Source organism: Protomyctophum parallelum, assembly GCF_964188405.1.
Source record: "Protomyctophum parallelum genome assembly, chromosome: 15".
Classification (NCBI taxonomy): domain Eukaryota; kingdom Metazoa; phylum Chordata; class Actinopteri; order Myctophiformes; family Myctophidae; genus Protomyctophum; species Protomyctophum parallelum.
In genome coordinates, this window is record NC_139710.1 from 8815602 (window position 1) to 8833151 (window position 17550).

At 43.5% G+C, this 17550-nt stretch overlaps 1 protein-coding gene across 4 annotated transcripts in view; it reads right to left on the reverse strand.

The window, feature by feature from the left end:
* Positions 1-488: 488 nt before the first annotated feature.
* Positions 489-17550, reverse strand: part of ddr2l (discoidin domain receptor family, member 2, like) — a gene marked incomplete at its 3' end in the record, with an annotated part of 42345 nt that continues 25283 nt past the window's right edge. The window contains exons 8-20 of one of the 4 annotated variants that reach the window (XM_083784143.1): positions 17328-17526; positions 16535-16781; positions 15711-15800; positions 15295-15437; positions 10913-11018; positions 9683-9799; positions 6696-6770; positions 5405-5649; positions 4570-4697; positions 3788-3985; positions 3293-3527; positions 1852-2001; positions 489-759 (exon numbers count right to left, since the gene is read on the reverse strand). In XM_083784143.1, the coding sequence (XP_083640269.1) occupies positions 625-759; positions 1852-2001; positions 3293-3527; positions 3788-3985; positions 4570-4697; positions 5405-5649; positions 6696-6770; positions 9683-9799; positions 10913-11018; positions 15295-15437; positions 15711-15800; positions 16535-16781; positions 17328-17526 (2068 nt within the window). Of the gene's footprint in view, positions 760-1851; positions 2002-3292; positions 3528-3787; positions 3986-4569; positions 4698-5404; positions 5650-6695; positions 6771-9682; positions 9800-10912; positions 11019-15294; positions 15438-15710; positions 15801-16528; positions 16782-17327; positions 17527-17550 lie in introns of all 4 variants that reach the window. The other 3 variants (XM_083784142.1, XM_083784144.1, XM_083784145.1) reach the window with 3 other exon arrangements.

Here is a 17550-nt window from a genome sequence, read left to right on the forward strand (position 1 = left end):
GTTCAACCAGAAGCAAAGTAAACTATATAATAAGATACAAAAGTCTTAAGTCAAGAAGAGAAACTGCAGAACAGAGCTCAACACACAGTTCAGAAAGAAACAGGAAAGAGAGTGTAACGTCTTGTTTCACTGAATGAGACAGAAGAGATTGTTTTTAAAAGACTGGATAGTCTGAGTCTCCCAGTAGAGTCGACCGGCATCAGCTATCCACCTCCATTTTGTTTATCAGGTTGAGCTGTTGAAATGCTATTTAAATGTTAACCCATTCTGAACGGGCACCCATTTTGGTGTCGGCATCACGTTATGCTTTAGCTATTGAAAAATAGCAGATCTACAAGCTCATATCGCGCCACCGAGTGGCGCGATACGAGCTTGTAGGTCTGCTATTTTTGAAAAAAATCGAAGAACGACTGACATTTTTAGAATCTGATCTCAGGTCAGAATGGGTTCATCAGACCAGTGTGTGTCCGGCGGAAACCTCGTATGAATCTGATCTCAGGTCAGAATGGGTTAATAGTTAATATCCTCACCACCTGACTCTGTTCACATCAGTCAGTCGGTCATCTCACAACAATCCAGAGATTGAACAACCCCCCCAAGTGGGACATTCCCAGACGCCTTGGCTCACTGGTTGACATGGGGCCTCAGAGCTTGGTAAAGCCCCTCGAAGGTTGGTCGCTCTGTGATGTCACGAGCCCAGCAACGCATCATCAGCTCAAAAAGAGAGGGAGGGCAGAGGGGAGGGGCATACAGGAAGATCTGAAGGAAAGCAGAAAGAAGCAGACAGAGTTATTTGATTTCTTTATACACAGGTAGGAATCAGGCATGTTTTAATAACAAGATCATATTGATCATATTGAACACATGACTAGTCAAATGATGGCACTAAAAACTAAAACACACAATTCTCATTAATGTTAGCAATAAAAATCTAAAACAAATGACTGTTGTTACATGTTAGAAAATAAGCCAAAAATGTAAGTGTACAAGACAATGAAAAATACTTTTGGTCATGCTTGTGATTTACCTGCACCTTGCAAAAGATGAAAAAAAGAAACACATTATATTATAATAATATCTCTCAACAAATAACTATTACTACCTTCCCTTTAACTTGGATCATCACACACACTCACACCAGCGAGACTTATTGTCATGACTTCTGTGCACTTTTTTGGGCTAGTTCCTGGAGAGGTTTCTTGGTGCGTACTGCGGGCAGACGCCTCTACGTTACTTTAGCCAGCATGAGACAGATAAAATGACCTACTCACCAATGTCGCGGAGGTTCCATGTTTAACGTAATTCCAAAGTGTGTACGTTGTCTAGTCACATGGATGTTTTTCATATCGTAAATATTTTGGCTAAAAGCTTGTGTTTAATCCATGTGTGTTAGATTAGCGCTTCGAACGGCAGCAGCGTCATAACGACTTTCACATTCAACAACTGTCATGGCAGCTTGGTTACAACTGAAACGGACTTCCTCCAAATAAGAGCCACTTGTTGTAATGATTAGTCAGCACTTGTAATTGTAATTTCTAAGTCTACTTACGTCCTGTAAGTAGATAGACATTTGTAGTACGTGAAACCAGAGCTACTAAATGTTGGTACTAGCGGCAGTATACAATAGTGCTTCATTTTGTTTGATCTGCCGCGCAACATTTATTTTGACCACGCATGCACATCTGTCCACCAGTTATGTGCACCCCTGCCTATAACCAACAATAACAGAAAATGGAGGACAGAGCATAATTTCAAGCTTAAAACTTTGGGAACCCCTATAGAGACTATACAGGGCCCCTATGTACCTGCCCATGCACCCCTCGCTATGTGGGGGTGTGTATTTCAACTTGCCTGCCTGCCCTGGTTCCTGAAGAACTCTCCAGTGTTCTCTATGACCTGTTCATCTGACAGCAGACTGTACGGCTGCTCCTTGCACAGGGTGAAGATCTCCCACAGAGTCACTCCAAATGCCCACACGTCACTAGCTGTGGTGAACTTTCCCTGGGGGGGTAAAACAGACAGTGAGATCTTTATTAAATCACTTTCCACTACAGCCACCCATCTTGGACCCCCCACCCCAGAATCTGAAATGGAAATATAATTAAATGTGTAAGCCTATATATTTGCAACGCAATTACTCTTATCCCTGAATTATACTTTATACTGAATTATACTATATGTATATATTATACATATTATTGTATGTACTGTATGTACCCCTATCCAGCTCTTACTGATTATAGTGTAGCCTATCTAGGTCTGTTGTAACAAATATTTTTCTTCAAAATTTAGATCATCTAAGCATTTTCCTGAATTACTTAACACTTTCCCTCCCATTTACGAGTCAATTGATATAGAGCAGCCTCCCTCCCATTCACGAGTTATGTTTTCATTGTTTAATTTGCGTTTCTAATACGTTTTAAGGGTTTCCATCGGACAGAGTGGGATAGGTGTTACAGGTGGGATGGGCTCACAGGATCACACCATTTTAAGGCGGATCTTTATGAAAGGAACGATGATGTTGGCGCGGTGGTTCTGCAAAGGTTAGTGAAAAACCAGGCAGTTAAATGGGGATTGCGATGTTTTTATCCCGCCAATAAAAACAAATCTCTTTGCAGTGAGGTTATCTTCACAGAAGAAAACACATTACGGTAAATATGTGATGTCGCGTCTCGATAACTAATCACATTGGATGGACTTGTCTGTGTAAAACCAGGAAAGGTTTTTATTGTAGGTGAAAAGTTATTTCTCACTACAACCTTAAAGGAGAATTCCATGCTAGAATGCTTTCTTATCTTTCTTACCTTTCTTTGTAGTTGTTATGTCCCCACCAAAGAGGTCTAGGTGTTTTCTTGTGCAAAAACTCCTTATTGGCTATTTTCCCTACCATAAGCCCTCAATGAATTGCATTGCATTGAATGGGAATTGAATGGGGCTATGGGGTGTTATGCTAGTTCGCTTATTTCCATCGAAAGAAGTAGTAAAGTGTGCCGCTTGCGATATTATTTACATTATGAAGAGAGGATATATACAAAGAAATTATAATTTTGAGCGATGGAAATAAGCAAATTAGCACAACACCCCATAGCCCCATTCAATTCCCATTCAATTCAATGCAATTCATTTAGGGCTTATGGTAGGGGAAATAGCCAATAAGGAGCTTTTGCACAAAATAACACCTGGACCTCTTTGGTGGGGACGTAACAACTACAAAGAAAGGTAAGAAAGCCTTTTAGTATGGAATTCTCCTTTAACAAGTGATTATTACTGGCTTCCTTCCACCTTTCCTCACCAATAGGATGCTCTCCCAGGCCATCCATCGTATAGGTAACACCGCTCGGCCCTGGATGCGGTAATAGTCACTGCTGTAAAGGTTCCGGCTCATTCCGAAGTCGGCGATCTTGATGGTGAGCCGGCGGTCCACCAGGCAGTTCCTGGTGGCCAGATCACGGTGGACAAAGTTCAGAGACGCCAGGTACTTCATCCCAGAGGAGATCTGCACCGACATGTGGAGCAGGTCTGATAGACTGCAGAGAGAGAGAGAGAGAGAGAGAGAGAGAGGTGGGGGGTGGAAGGGACAGAAAGGTGTTGTTAGCTTGGACATTCTTTTTCTTAAGTGATTGATTATCCCTTGCATAACAGTGACCTACAGTATTAGAAAAAGGGTTGGGGCAAAATTATATGAATAGGTGCGTCGCAAAGTCGGCACAGCAACCACCTGGTTAAATAAAGATTGAACATATGGTTACATTGTGTGTACAGTATGTAAGGTGTACAGTATATGTACCTGACTGAAGGTATGTTGTTGGCATGTGTTAGCGTGCTCTCTATCTCGCGCTGGGACAGGAACATGTTAAGGTCACCGTTCTCCATGTACTCCGTCACCATGCACAGCGGGTCTGACGACACGCACACGCACAGCAGCTGGATGATGTTGGGGTCGTTGAGACGCGACATGATCTTTATCTCCTTTAGAAAGTCATTCCTGAGACAGACAGACAGACAGACAGACAGACAGTTTGTTTGTTTGTTTGATTCTTGAACCAGCTCATTTGCCATGGCCAATCCTCATACCAAAGACTATAACAATGGTACCCAATGCCCAAGTCTCTACCGACATACCGTATTGTACTAGTGTAACTCTTGATCTAGTGTAACTCGGCTCAGGAACTGTTCTCAAGGTCAAGGCTACATCCTATTAGAGTTAAGACTACTGAATTTGGCCCAGGCCGTAGCGTAACGGTCTGGGCACCGGACTGGTGATCCAGTCGCGGTGTGCCGCGGGTTCGACTCCCGGACCCGACACGGCCTTTACCGCATGTCATCCCCCCATCTCTCTCCCGTTTCCTGTCAGCCTACTTTCTGTCCCTTAAAAAATCAATAAAAGGCGTAAGCCGCAAAAAAAATAAAAAAAAATAAAAAAAAAATAAAAGGCTACTGAATTTGGCACTTATGTTAAGAGACAGTCAGTCAGTCAGTCAGTCAGTCGCACACACACACACACACAAACACACACACACACACACACACAAACACACACACACACACACACACACACACACAATGTACCTGGCTTGGCTGGTGGCGTCCGCCCTCAGTTGTTTGACAGCCACTAGAACAGGTCTGCCGTCTCTGTCGGGAAGTGGGGAGCCCTCCCCTAGGAACTCTGGGAGACCCTCTGCCTCACACAGATGGACCTAGAACCCAGAGACGGAGAGTCGAACAATGCCTTTGCTTCTAGTCTCTGCACCCGTGTGAAATGAAGGGTGCTCTTATCATCTCATTCCGGCCAATCACAATTTGCGTCCTCACCTTTGTCTCCAATGTTTGTGCTTACACGAACACTCAAAGCTGGCCGGCCATTCATTGTCAATGGCATTCACTGTTTGTGTTAACACAATGTGTGTGGTTTACACTAAAACTCTCAAAGCTGGAGATAGGAGGAGCTAGCGCCCCTCAAAAACAATCACATTTGTGTGAAGTGAGGGGCTCTTATCATAAGACGATAAGAGCGCCCACCAAAAAAGTGAATCTAGCAACAATAGGTGCAACAGTTAATCAAACTAATCGATTTAACCCATTCTGACCGGGCACCCATTTTGGTGTTGGCATCATGTTATGCTTTAGCTATTGAAAAATAGCAGATCTACAAGCTCATATCGCGCCACCGAGTGGCGCGATACGAGCTTGTAGGTCTGCTATTTTTGAAAAATCAAAGACACTTTTAGAATCTGATCTCAGGTCAGAATGGATTAATAATGAAACTGTCAGGATGTAATAGACATTTCTAGAATCTGATCTCAGGTCAGAATGGGTTAATCATTTATAAAAAATTGTAGCAATCGCTAAGGAAATAATCAATATTTTCAGCCCTAAAGTCTAGCTAACCACCTCCTTTCCTCACCTCGCCAAACTGTCCCTCTCCCAGCTTCTCCCGGAACACCAGCTGTGTGCGCGGGAACTCCGCGGCGGAGATGTCCTTCCGGGTGAGCGAGTCCACGGTGAGAGCAGGAACGGCGTACATGTTGCTCCCGGTGACGCCCTGCAGCCGCACGATGTCGGTCTCCGCGTAGTGGGGGGCGTTGCTGTGGAAACACTGGTGCGGGGTGCACTGGGTGACATCGGGCTCAGCGTAGCCCCCTCCACATCCTGCCGGTGGTGGTGGTGTGTGGGAAAGACACAAAGCCATTACTTCCATGAAGTTTAATAACTTTATTATTATCTGAAGACCAGGGCTACGCAAAAAAGAGGTCCAGGGACCCCCCCAGGGGTCCTTGAGGGGGTTCCAAAGTTGAACAGATTTAAAGTAGATCTGCTATTTTCAAAAAATCGTGAAAAGATTTGGAATATTTTGGAAACGTTTTAACAACAGAAGTCTTTACAGGTGGGGGTACTTGACAAGAAAACATTCGAGAATCACAGAAGTAGCCGGTAATCTTTTTCATTTAGTTTATATTGTTTATACATTTGTGCCTTTGATGAAAGGTTTTGGTCAGTTACAGTAACTTGTTTGTTTGTATAGAAGAGTGTTATAGAAGAGTGTTCTTTACAGTAAAGTATATGATATTATACTAGTTATAAGCTAGTTACTCATAATCACAGTAACAAACTCCCTCTGCTTTATTAAAGGATTTTTAGGATTGATTTTAAAATTCTTTTACTTGTCTATAAAGCCCTCAATGGTCTCGCACCTTCCTACCTACATGACTGCTTGCCTAAATATGTCCCAAACCGCCCGCTAAGGTCTTCCACTGCTGGCCTGCTCGCTTTGCCTAAAAAAATGGCAACTAAAAAATACGGGGAAGCAGCTTTTTGCTTCTACGGGCCATCGGCATGGAACAAGCTCCCTCTGTACCTTCGTCAGGCAGCCTCTGTAGACATTTTTAAAGCTCAGCTCAAGACCCACTTCTACAACATTGCCTTTAAGTGATCTTATATTTTGTGTTATTCATGTCCTCACTGTATTGCATTACTGCTTGTTTTTTAATGTCGTTGCCTTGCTTTTCTTTTATGCTTTGCTTTTATTTTATTCTCCATTGTTCTGTAAAGCACTTTGAGCTGCATTTGATGTCATGAAAGGTGCTATACAAATAAAGTTTTATTATTATTATTATTATTAAAGCGCACCATTATCTGTGCTTAAAGTGAAGAAACAGACTAAACTAGAGGATGAAGCCACACCTTTCAGCTCTTACCACTCAGCCAGCCTGAAGTCATGTGACAGGAAGTCAGCAGGAGCAGGTCATAGAAAGGGTTACCAAGTAGAAGGGCTGGAAAAGTAAACGTGAAAGGAACAGAGCGAGACAAGGACCGGAAAAGGCAGAGTATAACCCATTCTGACCTGAGATCAGATTCATACGAGGTTTCCGCCGGACACACACTGGTCTAATGAACCCATTCTGACCTGAGATCAGATTCTAAAAATGTCAGTCGCTCTTCGATTTTTCAAAAATAGCAGACCTACAAGCTCGTATCGCGCCACTCGGTGGCGCGATATGAGCTTGTAGATCTGCTATTTTTAAATAGCTAAAGCATAACATGATGCTGACACCAAAATGAGTGCCCGGTCAGAATGGGATAAAGAATATAGAAAAAATAAAAAGGATGGAGAGGGAGGGAGAAAACGGAGAGTACCGAGAGAAACACAGAAAGAATGAGAGGATACAAGAACACTGGAGGAGGAGGAAGAGTAGAGGACAACTGAGATAGAAAAAGGGGCTAAATAGATGAGGGGTTAATGGGTGGGAGAAGGAGACAGAAGTAAAAGATGCATATCAGGTCATGCACATACTTAACTATACTGTGGTTAACACAGCCTGACAAAGACAGCAGTAAAGCCTGAGGTATACTTTGTTTTATGTGGTATCGTATCGTACACAACAAATAGCCGATATACTAGCTCACAAATTAAGCATGACAGCCTGGACACAACGTTTAGATTTGAACCCAGATGGCCTGGGAGAGTCTGCCTGACGTTTCCTCCTGAGAGACAGCAGAGGTGGAGATGACTGACTGTACACACAGTAAACAAAACACGCATGTAATCCATGGTAAGCTGAGACAAACTGAGCCAAGCTTTCATTTTCTACTTGAAGATCATGGACTGACTGGGCTGACCATCAGTGACTTGTACTAGACACATACATACACACAGCGTTGTGTCATCAGGGGCATCAATATAGCTGGGGGGGGGGAGGAGCTGGGGTAAAGTTCAGAGTTCTCCCAACCGGAATAAACAGTGAAGTGTTGGGTTTTCAAACACAGATGCTTTTAAATACTACTGATTTAAAAGTAGGCGTCATTGGCTTGCCAGATCACAGGCACAGATCCTTGTTGCCACTCGACAAGGAACTGAAAATGAAACAAGCTAGAGTCCGATTGGAATGTTTTCCTTGCCTGCTGGACATGATCCAACACAACACGATGGCCTGATATATTCGCATGGTAAGAGGCACTTTTCTATAGATATGATCACTGAAACTTAATATATAATATATATTTTAAAAAGCCATTAATTCATCAATGATGTTTATAGAACACGTTTTAGTGAATTTCAAGTAGGCTACCGACACCATTCGTTTGGAAGTGAGGCATTATTATGCATGAGTTTATACACAAGCCAAACGATCTGGTTTCAGAAAAAATACAGTTTAAAATGACAGTTTAAATACAGTTTAAAGCATGGCTTGGCAATGAATACGAGCTAAAGCAGTGTGTAAATCCTGCGTGATATGAAATGGTGAACGAACGCACTTTGCCAAACGATAATGGCTCCGTGCAAAGTTCCAACGGTCTCTAAACTACTTAGAATTCACTACAATGTGTTCTATAAACACTATTGATGACTTAATGGCTGTTGGTTTTTGAGATTATGTTAAGTTTAATTGATCATATCTATAGTGTCTCTGCCAGGCGCCAGTAACACAATGTTTTGTACATGGAGGGAGAGGGAGATCATGGAGAGGAAAACAGATCTCCAATTTCGGTGGTGCTTGCTTGTGCAACTTGACGCATGCAATAAGGTATAAAGAGATAAGGATACTCTGACTATAAACCACTTGAACCCCAGGTCCTCAGCATAAACCAAAAAAACTACAAACTCACAACGCGTCGCAATGCGCTGTGGTAGCCCTGGCCTGAAGTGTTTTACGCACATTCTCCATTTACAGTCCTTACAGCGGCTTACGCCTACAGCCCTACACAGATGTTCAGATTACAAATATAAAGTGCTCACCCCAGGGCCATGGATGTTACAATTCTGCTAGGGCGGGTATAAGTACCGGTATCTTCCGTATTGTTCAATAAAAAGCAAAGTTGATTCAGTTTTTGGCCATGTGCTTTCAACTATGCTCCCCTATCGGCTGGTGCATGTGGATACATTATAACTCTGATAAAATGGCCACCGATCGGATTAAAACGCTTTTTATTGAACAACGCGGAAGATACGGGTACTTCTACCCACCCGAGGAGGATTGTAACATCCGTGGCTCTAGGGCGAGCACTATATATTTGAAATCTGAACATGTATGTAGACGTTAACGTTGTATATGGGTAAAGTGCGTTGAAGTTCCGCCATGACAAACCAGCGCCATGTGAACCATGGCTAAATCGTCTCATAAGACATATACTTAATAATAAGTCAACTTTCCGAGGGTGACTGAACGATTGCGTTCCAGATGTCCTTCTGATGGATTTTTCTTGGTTGTCAATATTTCTATCATCCAACAAATCGCTCTGAAAGTGATCCAAAGGATCGTACGCTATTATAACTCTATGGGGGAGACCATTTTCGTTACCCCAGGCTAAAACCGGATGTGATGTTTGTGGGTGTTCCTGTCTACCTTTGTGTCAGTGTATGGTTGCAGCTAAATGCCCTGTGAGAGGGCTTCAAATTGTCCACCAGGAGGCGTAGTATAGCAGTTCTGTTTCTCAATGAGCAGTTAAGATATTGTATTCCCTTAGTACTGCTCAGATATGTCCAATGCATTAGTGTGTTTTTCTGCACTGTCCCATAGCACTAAATGTGAGCTAATATTGCAGATACCATGTGTGTCTGTGAGCAGCACAAAGGCCTGCACATTTCCTCTGCACCAATATAACAGAGAAAAAGGTATACAGTGATTGTACCTGTAGTGTAGAATGTTGCCGTTCTGGTCAGAATTGCCATTACGAGTTTATTTACCTGAGGCCTCGGCGCTCTGTGACAGTTCTGGGAGTTTATTCCTGAGCGCCGCAGGGTTCTGGTATTGTGGGTCCAACAGGAACACTCTCTCATAGTGAGGGTCTGTCTGAGCCGAGCCTAGTCAGGGTCAGGGGATACATGTGGGAAGAATGGAAGTGCAGTAGCAATGAATGAGTGACACAATGCAGTAGGAATGCCTTACTCAGTGAACCATTACCCAAAACACTCACTTTTGTGGACGCCATTGAATACCATTGATTTCAGTATAGTATGGATTTCAGTATGGAAATGTGGAATCATGCCAGCTTTGTTTGTGATGCGTAAAAAAAAAGCAAAAGCAAAAAGCCAGCCTAATGTCAGATCATTATGGCAATATTGCCATTATCTGTATGAAAGGGGGCTAGTGGATCATTTATTCAGGGACGTTTGATGACATTTTGAGGAATGGAAGAAATTTGAACAAATACGAATCTATAAATAAAGCCATTTATTAGTACAAATGATCTGTTTATGTACGATATATGGCCAAAGTTGTACGTACACAATGACATTATTATAATATATCATATTAATACATCATCATAATAACCCATGTCATAAACCATTAAGAGAGGGAAGTATTTGTGTCATTTTAGGCTTTAGCGTTGGCTATTCAAAAATAGCAGATGTAAGCTCACATAGCATCACTGCGTGCCGTGCTCCATTTTGGTGTTGGCATCATGTCGTGCTTTAGCTATTGAAAAATAGCAGATCTACAAGTTCATATCGCGCCACCGAGTGGCGCGATACGAGCTTGTAGGTCTGCTATTTTTGAAAAATCGAAGAACGACTGACATTTTTTGAATCTGATCTCAGGTCAGAATGGGTTAATCAGACCAGTGTGTGTCCAGCGGAAACCTCGTATGAATCTGATCTCAGGTCAGAATGGGTTAATGGGTTGTACCTGGTACCAGGTACCTCTGGTCTTAATGGGTTGTACCTGGTACCTGGTGTACGACATGGATTTCTAAACAAATTAGTTCAATGCAAAAAGCCATTCTCCTGATTGCTGCCTTCCGGCATGGCATGGAAAGGAAAGGAGTGGCATTTAGCATTTCTTTCACCGTGTAGTAAACGCTGCGTTCGTGGTCTGGAGAGGGCAGTTGTTTTACAGACGGGTAAAAGGGCAGGGGCTGAAGCCCCCTTTGATGTCTACGTGTGCACGTCCCCTGCCTGGTACCAGTGTCGTACCTGTGGGTCCAGAGCGGGGGGGCACAGGGGGGGTCTGGAGGATGATGGTATCGCTGCAGGAGGACAGGCGAACCGTCACGTCCTCCTCGAGGATGCGCCGAGGAGCCTGGAGGAGAAGAGAGAAGCACTCTGGTTGATTCATGCATATACTGTACTATACAGCAGGGGTTCCCCAACTGGTCCACGCCGGCAGTGTTGATTTCGTCGACTAAAACTAAGACAGAAAATGTTCGCCGACCACCTTTTTCCACTGACTAAAAACTAGCTCTGATGAATAAAACTAAGACTAAATATATTGACAATTTTGTCGGCAAATAAAAAAATGTTAGGAAGAGACTAGTGGACAAGAGATGCAGTACAAGTCATTTTACAATCGGTTGCATGCTGAAAATAGCCGATCTACAAGCTCACAACGCGTCGCAGCCATTTTACAATTGGTTGCATGCTGAAAATAGCTGATCTACAAGCTCACAACGCGTCACGCTGCGACGCGTGGTGAGCTTGTAGATCGGCTATTTTCAGCAAGTGTAACATCAGCCTTTACGACGGCATCAAGGCCCGCCAGAATACATTTTAGTCGACTAAATCAACCGTAGATTTAGTCGACTAAATCGGACTAAAACTAGACCAACACGAAAACATTCCGGGTGACTAAAAGGTGACTAGAAATAAATGAAAACTGTTCAAAAGACTATGACTAAAAAAAATCTAATTTTGCTGCCAAAAACAACACTGGTCCACGGGAGACGTGAATCGAAATAACCTTGACCTTGAAAGATACCCATACCAAGGATTCGTCAGTAATGTCATGTCACTGTGATTTATAAACAACTTAAGAGTCCGTGCTACTTCCGTGTTGCAGAACAGTGACATAACCGTCACATCCTTGGTATTTTTATCGTAGCCTTAGTTTCACGTGTTCGATCAGATGCGTCACATTAAGCCATATATGTTGTCACGTTTGTGTTAATGAAACCCTAAACGGGATTATTATTTCATGTCAACATTCACGTTACAACTATCAGAATATGTAACTCAGGTTACAGTTTAACTTAAAGTTTTACACCTGTCCAAAGTCATTTCTGTTGTGATGTAGTGATATAACAATATAAATAGCAGCCAGTCATTGACAGTCTGCGAGTCAGCTTGTGCATCTCGTCTTGTATTGGTACAATCGATGCACGACTACCGTGCAAGGGAACCCCTGCTGTATCTATTCTATATTGGAGAAGTTGTACCCAACACATGGCAAGAAACCCAAAGCCACAACAGCTACGTCGCTATTGCAACACCCACAACGGCCATCTTACACACTACACCCACACACACTCACACGGCAGTGACGTCACACACTTACCTTCGCAGTGTTGCAACGCTATCTCCTCCTATCGCGCCGAACGGCAAAACTCGACACCACCCGCCAAACACTGGCACTGCCACCAAAAATGCCTCCCGTCCACACTCACGCCGCCAATGCATTTGTTTACTACAAACATTATCGCCCGAAGCACCCACACCCCCGGAACACTGTTGCCCTTTCACCACGCTAAATTCGCCAGGTCTATGAGCACAAATTACATGTGAGAAAATTAATTCACAAGCCCACAAATGCCATTCAACACACACTACGACTCGCTTACAATTCGCCAACCTGGCAACTACTACCCCGTCTTTTAAGCCACTCCCCTGGGCTGCTCTGATAGTCTCCCTGACAGTCCTGTCCGCAGGAGAATAAAACAAGGAAGGAGAGGAATCTTCGCCTCACGATTTTGCTTATTCCTTCTAAATCACTGTATATAAAATATCGCTTACTCAGCGAATCTCTTAGTTTCGTCAACATTGTTCTTCCACAGAACTTGGTTTGTTCCAAACTATTACAATTACACCGTTCGAATTTGCCATTTCGCCTGCCGAGTACTTTTCATTGCGCACACACACACACACACACGCACACACACACACACACAGGAATAGCCGTGCAGCCTATACACGGCGCCAGCGAGACAGGACGTTATAATCTTGAGTTTCATTAAATAACTGTCTTTCTCCGCACGCGCACGTGCGCACACAACATTATTCAACTGAAATGCGTAACGCCAATATTGGGCTAATATAGGTAATATGCTACCAATATGTGCGTAGCCTACAGCCAGAGATTTACCCACGGAATGAATATATATATATATAATCATCTATACCAGGGCTGCCCACATTTTTTGAGTGGTGCAACCACTCCTACAAGCCTTAATGTCCGTGTACCTGTGTATGTATGTACCTGTATGTATGTATGTATGTATGTATGTATCAGTGAGCACCAGTGGTGTGCGCATGCGTGCATCAGTGGTGTGCGCACGCACGTGTGTGTGTAGTGCCGTGCATGAACGCGGTAGTGGTGGGAACTTTCTTTCTTTTCAGTGAACGGATCGGTCGTTCGTTCGTTCACTAAAATTATTTGTTCATTTCGTTCATTTCGGTCCTGTAAACTATAGGATCTCCCGTACGGACCATACTCTATGGCATGGACCCACCAGTCACTCGAACGAGTCGTTCAATCATTGGCCGAGCCAGGCCGATCGTCCTTCCAGGCTATGGGATTTTCTTTGGGAGGGATGGGGTCTAATCTCCTCTTGTGCGGCTGTCGGCTGAGTAGCCATTTTTCCCCCTGCGCTCTATGCTAGTAGCACAGTAGCATTGTCAATTAGCATCGAACATTTGCGCTCGTTATAGCTAAATACGGTATTAAAAAATTATGAATTATGATCGAAAATCTCAGTTACAATGAAACTGAATGGAGGTGTTTTTTTAAAGGGTAACTGTTCCGTTTTGGTCAGACGATCCGCGATGTCAACACCAGTCACTCCTCCCAGTCACCCCCAGTCATGATGCCTTCTACCCGGGCATAATAATTTCCTCTTTACGTCCCCTTTCTGTCTGGGACGGTGGGACCATCAGAGCTCCAATAGCTATAGCAATTATCACAATTTAAATAAATAAGCATCTTGAAACTATTTCACATTAACAATGTTGGTAAAACTAAGATATTTGAGGGGAAATATATAATGTATATCCACAAATAAAACACACATCAATGCTGCGTGCGCTGCGTGCGTGCGGTATCGCACGTGTGTGTGTATAGCACGTAGCAACACAATGCTGCGTCGTAGCAACACACATCAATGCTGCGTGCGTGCATGACCGCGGTATGTGCGTGCGTGCAAAATAATGACACAGTAAAATGACACAGATGCTTTCCTGGTTCTAATGTTTTACAACCTGAGGCAAATTTTACAAATACCTTACAGTACAGTAACTATAACAATAAATGTGTAGTTGCACCACTCAGTTCACACGGGTGTGATTTTTTTACTTCAGAGCTACTTTCAAAACGACCAGTAAAATAAAACTATCATCCCATTGGTTTTTATTTTTGGTATTTGACTTTGCTACTGATGATTGTACGCAACAACAAGTATTGCATTGTGTGTTTGAGCTGACAGGCCCTTTTTGATGTCAATCAATCAAGTCATCTCAGGTCATCTCAAGTGGCAGATGCAAAAATAGTTTTTTATATTAAAATTATATATATTTTTAGGGCCATGTCATGTGGTCTACCTGCAAAGCCTTTGTGATCTATACTGGTAGATCCTGATCTACCTTTTGGGCACCGCTTAACGTCAGATCAGCCGTTTTGTCGGTCAGCGCCAAAAATGCCCCCCGACAGCATAATCGGAGCAAATACCGGGCAGTGTGTATAAGCCATAAAGTGTTGACTACACTACACTAATAAGGACACATAATAATAACTAATAACCCATCCGTTACTACATGTGGAGTCAACTCCCGCAATTTCCTTCTTCCCATAGTGCGCCGCAAGGTAACTCTGGGATGAGCGGCCGCAAAGCGGCCGTGAAATTCTAGTAGGACCATATTTGTAAGTATCTGTCTGAACACAAAAATGCTCAAGAGCCGAAGGCATGGGGAGAGTATGTTTTGCACTCCGTCCGTCCGTCTGTTACCAGCTAATCTCCGGCACCATTACATTTTGCACACACACTCCCTGGATGCCCCAGATTTTCCAGAACGGCCTGTTATAGTGCCACCAGGAGTCCGACTTTTGTTACACATTATCTCTATAGTAATGTGTTCAAGCCGGATCTGTCCGATATTTCATATTCCATATGAACCCTAGTGTCCCTATTCTGGCCATGTCATAATAGGTCAATTCAGCAATAATAGGTGAACGTTCTGCAAAAAAAGGCAAACTCAGCACAAATAGCAGATTACAAGCTCACAACGCGACATGCTTGAAGATTGGCCATTTTTGTATCTGACGTACAATAACATGTAGGCCTATACAGGATTTAAGTGGCTAATGGCCTTACCTTCTCTAGAACTTTGCAGACATACTGGCACCACAGGATGAGAAAGATTATGACAACCAATAGCAGGATTATCGTCACCAGGCATCCAATCAGGATGGGCGTGTTTCCATCATCTGTCTGATCAGTGGCTGAGGGGCTAGTTGCTATGGAGACATGGGCGACAGGTTAGAGATGGAAAAAAGGAAGGAATGCATGGAAAACTTTCCCTGGATGTTAGCAAGCTATCAGTATATCAAGTGATTCTAATTATCAATGCTAATGATACTAACAAGATATAATATGTAGGTTAACAACAAATGTTATGTAGTATCAACTTTATTCATCGTTAGCTATGGCAAATGCTTGGTTGAGAGGAAAAAACATGTGACTTCAATGAAGGTGACTCTTTTCAATATGGTAAATCTGTAAGCTCTTACCAGTCTTTGGTGTGGTTACAATGGGGCTGTTTTCACTTGACCACGTGGGAGTGGTTACTGGGGACATCTGTGTTGGACCTACGGTGTCCTCTGCAAGACAAAAACAGATGGCGAAGGCTAACCAAAATTAGAGATGCGCGATATAATCGGTAGCGTATCGAAATCGGGCCACATCGGTCATAAAAATGCCATATCGGTACCGACATGACGACGCAATAATAATGTGACCGCCAATGGCTTTGTACTCGCAGAGCAGCCAGTCTACCCGTCTCTGTCTCTTTAAGAGCGTCAGCTGTTAGTGGGGAGGCGGGTTTACCATCTACTTTCACCAGCAAAACTCAAATAAAAAAATGAAAGAATTCAGCATATCAAAAAGTTCAATATAAATAATTAAATATAATAGTGTAATATATCGGTATCAGTACCGGCCGATATGACCCTGGAAATAATCGGAGATCGGTCCAAATTTCAATATTGTGCATCCGGAATGTTTACTTAACCCATTCTGACCTGAGATCAGATTCATACGAGGTTTCCACTGGACACACACTGGTCTGATTAACCCATTCTGACCCGAGATCAGATTCTAAAAATGTCAGCCGTTCTTCGATTTTTTTCAAAAATAGCAGACCTACAAGCTCGTATCGCGCCACTCGGTGGCGTGATATGAGCTTGTAGATCTGCTATTTTTCAATAGCTAAAGCACGACATGATGCCAACACCAAAATGGGTGCCCGGTCAGAATGGGTTAAAAGTTCATGAAAATAAGTAATTTGTGCGTCTCAGTTACTCGATGTGTACTTCTGTCCTGACTGTACCTGTACCTGACTGAAAGGAGATTTCGCTGAACATCATCCAGACATCAGCGAAGAAGAAGCGACAGCGCAGGGCTTTGGCCGCCCGGCGGCTCAGCGGCACTGTGACGTAGCGCGCACTGGGGTTCCGGTCGTCCAACACCGTGCGGAACTCCACTGGCTCCACCTCCCAGCCCGCAGTTAGGCGGGGCTTAAACCAACAGGAAACTGAGGAGAAGATCTTGACCCCTTTGGAGAACATGTTGTTACTGTGGACCTATGGGGGAGGGAAGGAGGGGTGGGAGAGGATGGATAGATAGGAGAGAATGAGGGTGTTTATCAATAATGAATGATAAAAATCAGTTAACAGATCAATGAATTATAAACGGACACATTTTCATCAATCAATCCATTCATATGATTTGTTTTTCAATGTAGATCTCGATGAGATATACTTTATCCCATTCTGACCGGGCACCCATTTTGGTGTCGGCATCATGTTATGCTTTAGCTATTGAAAAATAGCAGATCTACAAGCTCGTATCGCGCCACCGAGTGGCGCGATACGAGCTTGTAGGTCTGCTATTTTTGAAAAATCGAAGAACGACTGACATTTTTTAGAATCTGATCTCAGGTCAGAATGGGTTCATCAGACCAGTGTGTGTCCGGCGGAAACCATGTATGAATCTGATCTCAGGTCAGAATGGGTTATTAGTCTCCCGAGGAAGAAATTTGTCTTAGACAAAGGGCCCGCATAAGCGTAGCCCTAGTCCATGTCGCCACAGTGCAGCGCCAAATCTCTCTCTCTCTCTCTCTCTCCTACCTTCATGGAGGTAAAGTTCCTCTGTCTGTTGAAGACAAACTCCATCTCTACGTATCCCATGGTTCCTATGGAGTCATTCCTCCAGCCCAGGTAGTCGTAGCCGGGCCAGACGAAATATTCGCGCCGCTCGCGCGTCAACAGGAAGTCATCTTGACCAATCACACCATCTGTGAGCTGGCCCAGCCCCCCAGACAGCTTCCTGTTGGCGGAGACAGACAGCCGT